Source organism: Phyllostomus hastatus, unplaced genomic scaffold (genome assembly GCF_019186645.2).
Source record: "Phyllostomus hastatus isolate PE091 unplaced genomic scaffold, TTU_PhHast_1.1 phas_contig_86, whole genome shotgun sequence".
NCBI lineage: Eukaryota > Metazoa > Chordata > Mammalia > Chiroptera > Phyllostomidae > Phyllostomus > Phyllostomus hastatus.
Genome location: NW_025333977.1, coordinates 80,057,987 through 80,072,833, shown reverse-complemented (window position 1 = coordinate 80,072,833; position 14,847 = coordinate 80,057,987). Strand labels below are relative to the sequence as shown.

The 14,847-nt window shown below is 39.4% G+C and overlaps 1 protein-coding gene across 24 annotated transcripts in view; it reads right to left on the bottom strand.

Annotated features, from left to right (window-relative positions):
* PHLDB2 (pleckstrin homology like domain family B member 2) overlaps window positions 1-14,847 on the bottom strand; it is a 235,180-nt gene that overhangs the window by 21,184 nt on the left and 199,149 nt on the right. For 12 of the 24 annotated variants that reach the window (XM_045851269.1, XM_045851280.1, XM_045851268.1 and 9 more), the window contains 6 exons: window positions 13,607-13,747; window positions 12,332-12,431; window positions 9,483-9,497; window positions 8,451-8,471; window positions 6,625-6,660; window positions 4,671-4,878 (listed from right to left, as the gene is read on the bottom strand). In XM_045851269.1, the coding sequence (XP_045707225.1) occupies window positions 4,671-4,878; window positions 6,625-6,660; window positions 8,451-8,471; window positions 9,483-9,497; window positions 12,332-12,431; window positions 13,607-13,747 (521 nt within the window). The remainder of the gene's footprint in view (window positions 1-4,670; window positions 4,879-6,624; window positions 6,661-8,450; window positions 8,472-9,482; window positions 9,498-12,331; window positions 12,432-13,606; window positions 13,748-14,847) is intronic. The other 12 variants (XM_045851276.1, XM_045851286.1, XM_045851288.1 and 9 more) reach the window with 10 other exon arrangements.

The window sequence follows — 14,847 nt, the reverse complement described above, 5'->3', positions numbered from 1 at the left end:
AAGCCTAGTAAAAAATGGACAAAGGACCTGAATAGGCACGTCTCCAAAGAGGACATACAGATGGCCAATGGATATATGAAAAGATGCTCAATGTCACTAATCATTAGAGAAATGCAAATTAAAACCACAATGAGATACTACATCACACTGGTCAGAATGGCTGTCATCAATAAATCAACAAACAGCCAGGATGTGGAGAAAGGGGAATCCTTTTGCACTGTGTGGAAGCAGTGTGGAGATACCTCACTGTGGAAAGTAGTATGGAGATACCTCATTAAATTAAAAATGGATCTGCCTCGTAGCCCAATGATACCACTTTTGGGAATATATCTGAAGAAACCCAAAAAATAAATTCAAAAGAACATAAGCACCTATGTTCACGAGGAGGAGGGTATAAGGGAGCTAAATAGTAATGGAAAAAATACAATAAAATAAAACATAATAATAATGTGCTGTCATAATGAATATTCCAAACAGTAGTTCCTATTAACCCACTTACCTGATGTTTATCATTTATTTTCCATCACAATTATGGATGTAAGTTTATTTTAGGGTAACATGAAATTTTTAAAACATACATGGTGGCACAGAGGAGAAATGCTTGTTTGTCTCTCTCTCTTCCTTTTATACTAAACTGTTAACAGGCATCTTTTACTTTGGCTTCAACTTTTTGACCTTCTTAGGATCTGACAGAAAAATTAAATAAATGCTGTAGTAATTTCTGACTTTGGTGATTGGTTATCCACAACTGCTAGCACCACCAGGTCAGCTCTGAAAGGGTGAAGCCAGCCCCATTCGCTATCCTGGCACCATTTGCTGAGCAGGCATGTGACCTTGTTGAACACAACTGCCATTTTACTCCTCTGAGCTTGTCCCCAGGACTGGAAATTACTGGAAAGCAAGAACTGAAGGTGACTAACCACACCCTACAGCCACAGGCAGAAGATAACATTGGAACAAACTGCAGCCTCCTATTATGATGCCCCCAACAGCCTGGGGCCTCACAACAGCAACCCCCCCCCCCACCCACCCTTTTATAATCCAATCATAATTCAGTAAGAGCTCAAAGACCCCACCCATCAATGTTGGTGTATCCTCCCACACCATGCCCCTCTCCTTTCTTGGAGAGTGAATGAAGTCTTTACTCTCTACAAAATATTCTCTTTGTGAATTCTTTCACAGTCCACATTGCCAACCACCCTAACAAGTTCTGTGTGAAGTAACTGTGAAAAATGACTGTGGCCACATATAATTATCATATCTGCCAGGAATGATCACCCCAATAATGCTGTTTTCTAAATGTAGCATGTTCAGTGGAAACATTCTCATTTTCTACCCTTAGACACCATTCTAAGAAAAAGCAACTGAATGAACAAATAAAAAGAAATTAAATTTTTGTTGGTCACTGTGCTTAAGTGTTCAAATCTCCACTTCTAATGCTTGGTAAATATAATCAAAGTGGTCCCTTTCTAGGTAATTTCTGGTACTCACTGCTGCACCATTTTTGTTTACCACCATTAAACATGAGAGATGGAGTGTAGGGAATATGGATTTGGGGAGATGCACATGAATGTCTAACTTTGGACGGGAAAAAGAAGTGGGGAGCAAGAAACAGAAGAAGAAAAGCCATCAAGATAGGAAAAACCTTAGAGTGTATTTATTTATTAAAGATGGTTCAAAAATAAAAAGGAATTAAAAAGGCCAAGCTATCAAGGGTTCACCATGAGAATATCGTTATAACATATTCACAATTATTAGGAAAGACAGGAGAGTAATTTGATGTTTTCAAAATAACAACTAAGGACAAAGTGCCAAAGAAATGTGGGAGGTCCCTCTGAGATGACTACATTGGAAAACTAAATTGCTGCATTTTGCAGTCTCTCTTTTAACATCCAACTTTTATTCCCCCATCATCATTGTGTAACAGTTGCTGAGTTTCTAACTTTTGCTTGTGTCCTGTTATTCAAAAATACCACACCAAATTGGTCAGTTTACATTGGATACCGATCATTTATGAATAACTACTCAAAGTTCTAGGATTTCTGTCCTGAGAACCTTAGCTCCAGGCCCACTGGAGTGGCCCCAGCAGCCTCGGCTGGACAGCAGGTGCCACCTGGGCACCTGGCAGGTGACAAATGGTTGGGTGCCCAACTGCTCCACACGCTCAAGTGTCTTCCCCAAACAGTCATGTTACACTTTTTATTCACGAGATGCTGCATCTTCTAATATTGAATAAAGTGAAATACTAACTCTTCTAACATTAACTAATAATGGCAGCAAAAATATCATCTTTATTCATTATTATTATTATATAATTCTCTCTTTAAATTTTGGTCATTTCCATGTGACAAGCAAAACTACAGTTGTATGGTTGCTTTTGTGTTTTCCCCAGGAATTCCTGATGGAATATATCCAGTAACATTAATACTTCACCCATTAATGCCAGAATTAAAATATACTGTATTGTACTTACCACAGAATGTAGTATCTATCCTTCTTCCCCTCCTCCCAGATTTCCTGGCTCTAATGTCTGGTTACATTTAGGTTTCTCATATTCCTTTAATTTAAGAAATACTAACTAAAGCTAACCCAAAAGCTAAGTATAATTTGCTAATAATGTTACTTTCCCTCCGCCTCTGTCACTCTTTTTAACTTTATTTTTTTGCAGGGTAGGGGGAGAATTATTGAAACCTTTATAAGACAAGAAATTATATTTAGATAATAGAAATTTTCTATCAAAATATTTAAAAATCTGACATCTCTTTATTTCCAAAAATAATCCCTCCATTTCACAGAGTAACAATCGGGGCCACGAGAGGTCGGAGATCTGCTCTAAGCAGTACAGGTATTCCTGTTTCCAGCTGGAGGCTTCGTTCCACCATGGGAAAGTTTGACGGCAGTTATCCAACCAGACATTTTCTTTTGAGACACACAAGTGACCAGCTGACATTGACTGAATATTGGACATTTCAGGGAGCTTAAAATCAAAATGGTTCTCAGCCAATTAAATAATTCAAACTGAAAAATATCAAAATTAAAAATATGCTCATTTTACTATATCCTGAGGCATTTATTTAGCTGACACTTATTGAATACCTACTCTCTGCCAATATCTCTACTGGGTGTGAAAATTGAAAGATGATTAGACAACTCCCTTGACATTGAGGAATTCACCAATTAATTACTGAAGAAAACAATTTATTCTGAAATGGGATCAGAGATACACTAGAAAAAGGTATCTAGTACAATGGAAACACAGAAGAGAAAACCATGAAGAAAAAATTTTCATGAGTTTCCAACCTAAGTTTGAACTTGAGGAACGAGGAGAGTTTCTCCAGGCTAAGATGGGAGCAGGACAATGGGAATGGAGTAGATATTTTGCAATGCCAGGCAAGATCTGTGCTCAGTAAGTACAGGTTGAGTGAATAAACACATGAAAGCATGAACTGACTATAGGCAGTGGTGTGCTGGTAAACCAGCTCTCTGGAGGAAAATGAAAACCCTGATGTATGGCAATTGCTGATTTATGGGGAATATATACTCTCACCATGGCCAGTCTCACACTACTGACCTGGCATCACTGACCACAGACTTAGGAGAAGATGTGCACATTTCACACGTGCCAGCCAGTGTGAGCCGACTCCAGCCTACCACTGACTGTACAGCAATCCACGTGTGTTTGTGGAATGAAAGAGCCTATACATGAATGAATGAACAAACTACACAATTCCAGGACAAGGACCAATATGGTCAAAGGCACAGAGACCTAAGAAGCCTTCACATTGTCAATTAATAAGAAGTTCTGTGAGAGACACCGGGAGGAGAGAGTGACTGGGGAGTTGGGCTGAATCTAGAGTGCCACGTTCTGGGGTCTGACTTTATTCAAAAGGTAGTAGTGTGTCATCAGAGCTTTTGAAGAGAAGGAGGTACCATGACTAGATCTATGTTTTAGATGTGCATTTAGCCATAATTCCATAAAAACATCTTTGCTTGTTTCAAACTATGAAAACAAATGTCAATGGTTAAATGCTTATAAAAATTTTAATATGCAGAACAGCTAAAGCCTGCCTTTTAATGAAACACAAGAGTAAGAAATCCTTCAAAGTTCTTACTCTGTTGTTGGAAATTAAAAAAAAATTATTTTATTTATTTTTAGAGAAGGGGAGGGGAGGGAGAGAAGCATTGATGTGAGAGGGAAACATTGATCAGTTCTCTCTTGGGGACTGAACCTGCACCCCAGACACGTGCCTTGTGCCCTGAACTGGAATCGAACCCATGACCTTTCACTTTGCAGACGACACCCAGTCAACTGAGCCACACTAGTCAGAGCGGAAATTATTTTTTCATTTAACCAAAAATGGTCCTAATGAACCTGGGAGTCAACTGACAGAAGCAAAACGATTTTGAAGCACAGTATACATGCGCATTCTAATGTAATAAAGAAGAAAGGTGAATTATATGACGCTTGACTGGCTAAGTCACACAGGGTACAAAGAAATTATTTTAAAGGCCACCATCACACCCAACCTTCTTCTGCTTTACAAACTCTTTATGTCACAGAAATTTGGGCTTGTACATATACATATACATTACCCAAATTGATGTCTTTACTTTTTGAAACCAGCAGGTACTTCTCAAAACCAGAAACCTTATCTACAAATAAATCTTACCTAGAAATATTGTCAGGTGAGCAAGCAGAGATGCTGGTCTCCATGCTATCAGAGCTGTCTAGGCTCAGAGTATCAAAAGCCTGGTCCTTGTAGCCATGATCTGGGTAGTGGAAACTGTTCAAGTAGACATTTGATTCAGATGCTGTGCGGTTGTAAAATTCGGAAGATTTCTGCCTTTGTCCTTCACTCATCTGTTGGTGATTATACCCTAAGGAAAGAGCCATAAATATGTTACTATGCCTCATTTTTCAGTCTTAGATCTCATAAGACTCAAACCAGCAACCCAAAACATCTGCCTATGAAACTTGGCCCTTGGTCTAGTTTGTTTTGAAGCCAAGAAGATCAAAGAAACAGCATCATGCTTGGTGCAAGCAAGAATTTCAAAGTGCTCTCAAGACTGATCTTGTTTTGCCAGTAGATCACTTGATACTTTCCTGTGCCAGGCGCACATCTCTGCACAACTCAGAGCGATACACCAGCACACACAGAGACAAAAGAAAACCAAAACAGAAACACAACTGCAGGCCCTGAGTCCTCCCAAAATCTCTGGGTTCAAGTCAAGGCAAAATGACTCTTAGGGATAAGCAACACCAGGGTCCTCGGGCAGCCACCTCCTTAATGATATTCTTATTTAAAGGATCCTGGGTCAGGTCACGAAGGAGCAAGTGGATCACCTTGGGGTAGGAGTTGAGGAACCTGTCACTCACTCATCATCACCAACACTTGTAATCTGGGTAAGAGCCAAACTGGACATTCTTCTCATTCTTTTTTTCGATTTCCCTTGTCTGCCAAATACTTATATAAAACATTCAGAGTCAATAATTCTTTCAATGACTGTACTCCTCATTATTGTATACACAGTAAGTCCTAACATCATCGACAGGTTCTTGGAACTGTGGTGAAACTCGCATAAGAAAACCAGTTTTTACCATAAGCTAATTGATGTAAATGAGTTAAGTTTCTATGGCATCTCACCAATGTTATAACAAAGTGACATTATCCGAGAACCTACTCTTTATAGCTGTCTTCTTTTTCCACTTAACTGTCAGCCCTCTGCTAGTTGATGATATCAACCGCATGACAATGTAGGAACTGTTATAATACAATGGCAGCAGAAGTGCCATTACTAAGAGGTGTTTTTCTTGCCCTAGTACTTAGTCCGCTGCACATTAGGTCATTGGTTATTGCTATGGCTTTCTCTCTGGTAGCTGATTTTGGGCACCGTGAGTCACGCTATGTTTTTCCTTTCAGTTCTCTGTGTTTCATACACTCAGGAAGCATGGGGCATACTGATAAACAAATTCTTCACTTCATTTAAAAGATTTTGCTCTAGCCAGTACTGCAGTTTGCATCATCTCTTTCTCCCTGAGTAAACTGAATGTCAGACCTATTAAAAGTTTACAATTGGGCCATTTGAATTTTGCTGCTTTTCTTGTGCCCTGCCTATCTTTCAATGAGGCTTTTAATAGGTCATGAAATTATCAAAAATCAGGCAAGAGGGAGAGAGAAGGAGAGTGATTCCGGGTAGCTTCCTCTGCTATGGATTAAACATTTCCAGTTAAAACCAAAAGCCACATCCATGATACAAAGCATCATATACCCAAAGTTACTGTCAAGTGATTTCAGTTCTATGAGGAGTTTTCATGCATTAGTATTTGAGGCAGTTTTAGTTAAGTGAAAATACATTAGTTCAGATTAAGGCATCTTTTGGGAAAGTAAGTTTCCTTAATATTAGGTGTAATTATAAATACCAAGACAGACACACATACCTATGTAAAAGCTACATATCCCTTAGCTAAGGGAAGATGTGCACCAGGAGATGTTAAGCAGATTATCATTAATTACAGTGATTAATGCATAAAGCATTAAGTGAAGCCAGTATGGTCATATGCATTGTGCATGTGCCTTTATTAAGAAAAACAAAGGCAAAATAATTCATTACTTAATTATTTACCTTTGATATTTGAACTTTTGGAATTACTAACTGCTCCTTTTAAATTGTTTCCAATTATTCATGATGAAAAGGAGGGCGACAAAAAAAACACCAGAAATTATTCGAAAAGGTCATACATGTTATCTTGCCTTATGCTTTCAAAACAGGTTTATTAGCAAAGAAAACTTCCACGTTGTCACCAACTGCATGGATGACATTTCTTTGTGTTAGTATAAAAACCAAATCCCGAAAAGACAACCATGGCATGTAAAACATACAAAAGTCGTCCCCTTGGCAATGACATGGGCCCTGCCACAACCTCCCCTCTGTCTTCAGTTTTTCATAATGGGGAACAGTCACCTGCTACAAGGCAACTAATGCTTTCTTAGAAAAGCAGGAAAGAAGGTAAGTCTATTTCTTCTTAAAACAGTGCATGCCCTGTTCCTCAGACCTTCCAGGATTTCCTCCCCCTTACCTCCAAGTATCACAGAATAAGAAAATGAACTTACCACCTTCAGGTGAGTAGACAGTAGATTAAAATGACTCAGAATGCTCAGATGCGGGCAGAAGGAAGAGGTATGTGACCGGGTGTGCTGTGCTAAGGAGTGTGCACATAAATTCCCCACATCCCCTCGCTATTTGCTGAGGTTTGGCTCTATGTCTCAGACACTCTTCCATCATTCCGGTGGTAAAATAAACCTTACGTTTTTATAGCAGCTGAAATGAACAAGCCTGCTGCTAATAAGCAAATATTTCACAATACAGGATTTTTGTTTCCTGTGGATCCAATGTGAATGGAAATGTTCTATCTTATGGAGCTTCTCATTTCTCCCAATTGGCGACACTTTACTGGGTACAATGAACTCAACTGTCACCTGGCTTAACCTCCTCCCTCCTGAACAATTCCCCCCAAAACAAGTTGCCCCTGCAGTTACAAATAAGGGCACGGAGCTCTCCTCTGGAATTGTACAAGTGGGATTCCAAGGGGCTGGTCTGGGGATTCAGCCTCTGGCCTGGCCATTCAAAAGTATAGGTACTTTCGATGGAGGACACACCACAGGAGAGCAGGAGGAGGGTACCTAGTAGGAGGCCCAAGGAGCAGCTCTGGAGCAGTGAAGTATCACAGAACAGGTGTGATTTATCAAGGCACACCTATGCTGTTCATCACAGAATCTCCATTTATTTAGCATATGGATGTCATGAAATGAAGAGTAGCTTGATGAATTCATTTCTCATCTACAAATGGCAACCGAATTAGTGGCTAAATAAGGAACTGGAATGCATTTACTGTTGGGGTGGGACAAGTCAGTGGATTGGGAAAAATGAGATTTTCCCAGCCTCAGAGACTGCTTGTGTTGCTTTTAAGCTATGCTGCAAGAATAACATTCAGCTGTGGACAGCAACTGACAAGTACAGTAAAAAGGGGCCTTGTACATGCTTCAATTCCTTCCTATCCAGACAGAAATAGCTAATTGAAAGGGTATCTTACAAGGTTTATACAGGGAGACCTGATAATATCTGAGGCTAGCTCCTAAGCATAATACATACAAGGAACCCAAACAAACTAAGTCTCTTCACTGCCCAAGAAGAGCTAGTATTTTGCATGTGCCAGGTCCATTTACTGTTATGCTCTTCAATGCCAGTCTCTGTGAATTCTGGCTAATGGGGCCTGAGAAGTGCTGTGTGAGGTGACCACTGTGAGATATGCATCTTCCAAATGTGTGGCATACACTTTAAACTACTACCTAGACCTTAGTATAGAAAATAAAATGATGTAAAATTATAAGCTGGGTTTAAGAGGATAAAATCAATCAGTATTTCTCACAATTTAACCTTTCATAGCTCACCTGCTGGGAAATTCATTCTTCCTAACCATGTTCCACAGCCAGAAGGTGAAGGGACAGGACAAGTCAGAAGTGAAGAGAATCACAGAAAAAGGAAAGAAAAGACAAGATCAGAAAGGATGATCAGGGGACGGGAAAAATATACAACCCTTCCAACATGCAGTCATGGGCAGTGTTAGTAATGATAGATACCAGGCTGACAAGGCAAGATGTTCACATTTTTAGATTAAATCAGAGTTTATAGAGAATTCAAGAAGTTAAAAAATAAGCTTATGATACATTCACACAGTCAAAAAAGATTTGTTAAGGGAAAAAAATCTTTTACACACATCAGTCAACCAGAAAACAGGGAGAATAAAAACAAGATTATATCTACAAAACAGTTCTTTTTTTTCATGCAGACATAACAAACTGTTTTTAAGAGCTAAAGTTTGTAAAATACCATTCAATTATTTGAAGCAGCATCCATCAAATTTTAGAACAGTCCTCTAACAACCTACATCCCTACCGGCTAGCCACAGTAATAACATCTTACTTATTTGGACCAGCCATTTAAACTGTTCTTCACTCTCCATTAAGTCTTTCATATATATAGTCTTAAATGGCATGATTAAGTAGGAACCTTTTAATTTCTTCCATCCTCCCATGTAGCCTGCTTTATTGTACCTGGCTTTTTATAAAAGAGTAACTTCCTGTTTTACACTTAGCCTATTTACACCACAAGGCCCACTCTTATCTTTATCTAGATTCTGAGTCTTACAAAACAATGCTTCCAAGCATTCCTGTTTCCTGCATGGTATGACCTCTCATAAAAAAGCAAAACAAAGAGGGTCATGCAGCTGCCTATGAATGAACAGCAGCTGCACCCAGTAAATGTGCGACATTTTTTTCTCCATTGTGTAAAAAGAATATAATTATTAGACTAAAAGTCTGTCATTGTACAGGTTTAAAGCTGATCATTTCTTAAAGATGACTTAACAATGACCTTTCACTACTTGCTGGAAACAAAAACACCACACAAGGAGGTTGTCATACCTTTCTTGGACTTTCCTGCATTAAACAGAAGACAAAAGGACAAAGAGTTCATTCATTCTAAAGCTTACAAAGCAATAGTTCACAAGTTGTACAAAAGCCAATGACCATTACAACTTTAAGAGCTCAGCTCCTGGGCTCTCCCTTTTAAACTCCGCTCTCCGGGATTGTCTGCATGACTCACACTGTCAATTCCATTAAAGCAATGGCAACTGAAGGAAAGCTTATACTTACACCATGGTCCTTGATGTATCCATTACGAATAAGCAGCAAAAAAATAGTTCATTTAAGTTAATTGTGTAAATCAAGGAGAATGGTAAGATTATTAAATTTGAGTTAATGAATGTATGTGCCAGATCCAATTTTTTTGAAACCATGGAGTTTTACTTGTGTTTGCTGTTTTAATGAAGGCAACAAGTGAAACAATTCTAAATGATATTATGATTCAACCCTCCTGGTCATGGTGGACCACCAGTATGGGCCAATTACACGGTCTGCTGTGGCCCTAAGAACTGCAGTCCCAACCCCTTCCCCTCTGGGTCGGGGGGCCAAGGGAGGCAGGCTGGCCTCACAAGACACATCACATCCAGTTGGATTGACATACACACAGTAGTTCTCTATTCCGTCAGAAGCTGTCTCACCAGCACCACAGAAACTGTTTAAGGAACACCAGAACTGCAGAAGGAAAAGCCTGGAGCTGCAGCCTTCTCAGGCATACAGAAGGCCTACCAGGGAAGAACCACAGCAGGATGATCAAAGACAACAGATTTTGCAGAAGGCACATCCCTAATGTGATCTCAAAGGATCAGCTCAGTTTTGCCCATATGAATCTAGCATGCAGATTCCCATTCTTTGAGGGGAAAACAGAGATTAAACTATAAAACTAGAGATCAAACATCCATTCAGTTTCACCATATTCTCACAAGAGTCATCTTACACAATGATATTAACAGCTCTTGATTTTCACAAATCTGTCCAGTTAGTATAAAGGTCTAGCTTTTCTTACTCTCTATTTTAAGAAAATATTTTCAACATAAAGTAAGATATTGGGGCCAGTCCATGCTTTGATGTCTTCAGCCAGTGGGAAAAACACATTTAAAAAGAAGTTTATAAATACTGCAGAAAAACACTTCAATAAAAAATAGACTTGACCCACAAATGAACAGTGATAAATGAGAGCCAAAATATACTCATTTATGTTTATTATCTATAAGTCATAAGATCTATTTTAGCTCATTAAGAAATTATGGTAAAGAAAATAAAAGAGTTCAGCCCTGGCTGGCATAGCTCAATGGATTGAGCGTGGGCTGAGAACCAAAGTGTCGCAGGTTTGATTCCCAGTCAGGGTACATGCCTGGGTTGCAGGCCATGACCCCTAGCAACTGCACATTGATGTTTCTCTCTCTCTCTCTTTCTCCCTCCCTTCCCTCTCTAAAAATAAATAAATAAAATCTTAAAAAAAAAGAAAATAAAAGAGTTCAATCAAATGTATTTGATTTAAATGTTAACACAAGCATACCATACATTACAAACCTCTCTTGTGACCACTATAGCCTCTATTAACTCTTTTTCACCTCTATTAACTCTTAAATTACTTCTAGTAAATATTAAAAACCTCACTCAAGTGATATATATGAATATATAGGAAAGTTATATACATACATATACATATTACATATACATATATATACACACATGAGAATTCATATATATATGTGTGTGTATATATATATATTAGGGTTTTTTTCTGATAGAAAAATCAGTGATTATCCTGATATCATTGGCAGAGAGGCTGACAGTCAGAAATGAATGGCAGCCTTCTTGGAGGGAAGGCTTTCAATCCCACTAGTGCATGAATACATCTAAGGGCTAAATGCCCATCACTCTGTCAGCCTCCACGTTTACATCCTAGCATACCTCCATCACTGCATTTACCACATTGTATTAAAATTATCTGTTATGTGTCTTTCTCCCTCACTAGACTATAAGCATTTCAAGGGAAAGGGTCGTGTCATTCATGTGCATTCCTGGTCTCTAGCACCATACCTGTTCAAAAGTGAGGGCCAATACAAGTTGTTGACCTAAACAACTATGTTAACACAATAAATCTATATTTTCAACAAGAATCTCACAGTGGGAACTGCATTGCCGTACTTTCTTCTAGTCCCACAAAGACTATTTGAGAACCTCATTACAAACGCATGCAATGTGTTTTTACAAAGAAATGAAATACGCTGAGAATCAAAACCTACCTGAAACCTAGTAACCACAGAGAATAAAGGTTCAAACCACATTAAAAGTCCCAAGAGATTTCTGTCCTGGGCCACTAGTGCTCTATTTACTGTGTCAGCTCAATGAATCTTTAGCACATGGGTCAATACAGTGGTTCAGCCACAAACCGGGTGAGTAACTTAGGATCTCAGCGGTCATTCTTTTCTTTTTTTCTATCAAATGCAAAGGTTAGTAATTCTCTAAAGACCTTTCTGGTTTGAGAATACTATTACATTTATGCATACCAGTCATATGCATATATAGGAAAAGTTACCTTTGTACAATTTGAACAATATATGTATATACACAGGGTGGGGGCAACAATAGGTTTACAGTTGTTCCTATGGGAAATAATAATTACTAAATAATAGTACAAGGATAAACTGTGTTTTGCATGCTCACAACCATAAACCTACATTTGTCCCATCCAGTACACCCCTCTCACAAAGGGGACGCGTTAAAATTGAGGACTTTGCTTGATGCCCTTTCCAATGAGCCTCAACCTTGTTCTCCTTCCCTCTGTCTCTGAAAAATTCTAATGCTTAACAAAAGACATCACATTTGCTTTTACAGCTACATACCTCTGAGCATCCTCCGAGACTCTGAGTCTTTGGTCATGGTCGCCAGTGAATGAGGGAGCACACTGCCACAGCTGTTGCTCTGTCCCAGGGGCAAGTGAGCCTGTGAGAATGTGGGGGTGAGCAGAAACACTTAAGCAACTGCAGCTCAAATGGTCCTTCAGGACACGACATCCCTGATTCCACAGCTCCTATCTAAGTGCAGAGGGAAGGGGAGAGAGGTCTTCCATCCCATTTATGGATGCTCCATGGTGAAAGCCAGTCACTGTTCCTCCTAAGGAGCTCCATGGAAGTCTCCACATCACAGCGATTCTGTCAGCAGCAGCAATTCCAAAAGATGAGGAAAACACCTGTTCTCCAAAACCCCCTTCGAAAACAACTCAAAGCTCTTCATGCATAAGGAGCAGAGGGCAGATGCAGGGCAGGCACACATGCACAGCGTGCACCAGAACACAGAAGACCTACCCTGTACCAAGCACACCGATTCCCATCCACCCCCAGCTACCTAGTAGCCTGAAAGCTGGAGAAGAATATGAACTCCCCTAGTGGTTTCAGCCGTCTCTTTGATAGCAAAATCCTTTATGTAAAATATACTTGGAACACCAATTTATAAAATAGATTAAAACGTAACTCTGATAAAGGTCAAAGGAAGGGTCCCAAAGCCTGTCCCCCTCAGAACCTCCTTCTCACTTGCCTTCCTCCTCTTCCTGCAATGACCCCTCAGGCACGTCAGCAGAACATGAATGAGGTTTTAGGCATCGGACCACATGGGTTAATATTCCAGCTTCGTGGCTGACCAGCTGAGGGTACTTGGCTAGTCACTTAGCTTCTTCATACCTCAGTTTATCCATATGTACAATGGGGATAACAATTAGTACTGAATAGTGTTGCTGGTTTTTAAAATGAGACAATCCACATAAAGCGCTTAGCCCAGTGTCAGGTTCAGAACTGGTGCTATTACTCCTGTAATCTAGAGCTTATATCTTCCAATTTCCAGACCTGGGATGCAGCCATGGGAGTCTGCCACATGAATGCCACCTGCCACTTGTGTGGTGATGGTAAAAAAAATACCCTGGACCAGGTTCTTGGTCCCAGAGTGTACAATTCCAAATGTGTTCTGAATGAGAAAGAAAATGCAATTTAGTCATAATGTCTGCCCAACAAGCAAACTTAATGGTTTATTATTTAGCATTTTCTTTAAAGACCTTTGCACATCAATCAACACAATGACAAGAAGACTCCGTGAACGTGGAGCCCATGGTTCTCCCCATGTCCTACCTTTGGGGCGGTGCTTCTCCCCAGAGTAGCATTGCTGAAATGTGGGGACATGGAAGCTGTGGTTTTCTTTCGAGGCAAAGTGTCACTCAGATAGAGGCCTTCTTTATGCTGTTTTTTCCTCTCTTCCAGACTTCTAAAGTGCTTTAAACGCAAATGTAAAGCAGAATAGCAAAACTTGACTAATTGAAACAGGTCACAGAAGAAATTAAGAAGTATGCATTCACAAAGAAGTTTGGGAACTTCAACAGATTTTCTTCTTTAAATTCAACTTATACTTGTGTTCACTAACAGACTAGGGCTAGCTCGCATTTGGTAAGATACACAGGCACTGGGAGAATTTATTACTGAACCTAGAAACAAAAGAAAATAATCTACCTTTCACTCCCATAATGAGTGCCTGCTGCCTTGGGGCCTCAGGACAACTTACAAATTATTATGATGGTTGCCATGTGGATGGCGGAACAGCCAGTGGACAAATCAAGTAAGCAGTGTCTCCCCTTGTCTTGTCTGGACAGTTCTGTGTGGTGGCACAGATCCCAGTGTGAGGAGGACAAGAAAAGGGAGGAGGAAGAAGATGAAGAGAAAGAGCGAGTAAACAGGGGAGTTGTTTCAAAGTTGGAAGACTATTTCAGGCACATAAACACACTCCAAATGGACGTAACATTTGCACATAAGGCATTCTTCTAGATTGTTATTTTATTTTTAAAAAGATCTTGGCCAAGAAGCCCCCATAGTAATTCTGAACATTAAAAAGTCCTCCTGTTGACTATTTCTCTTTTTTTTCAGATTCTAACAGCAAAATTTTTGCCAACTTGAAATTTATCCAAATTTTTCTTGGCCTCTCAAAAAAATGCCTTCAATGGTAAAGTTATTTCCTAACTCAAGTTTCTTTAGGTTTGGTTATTTCCATACTAAACTAGGGCTTTTGAAATATGTAAAAATAATGCAAATTTGAGTTACCAAAGTTTTATTATCCTTCACACATGCCAATCATGGAAAATATTTGCATCTTAACTTTACCATTATCTACTTATATTAGCTAATATTTATTAACCTAAAAGTAGGTTACTTATTAACCTAAAAGTAGGGTACATATAGTCCTTTAACAAAGGTAAGAGTAGTAAAAGTACCTTCAAGAAGTGTAAGGGCTGGGCATAGCACACTAAGAGTTGTCTACTTTGGGGACTACTGTCTCCAACTCCTTAGGATCTCCTAGAGTCAAATTCACATAGGAATTGAAT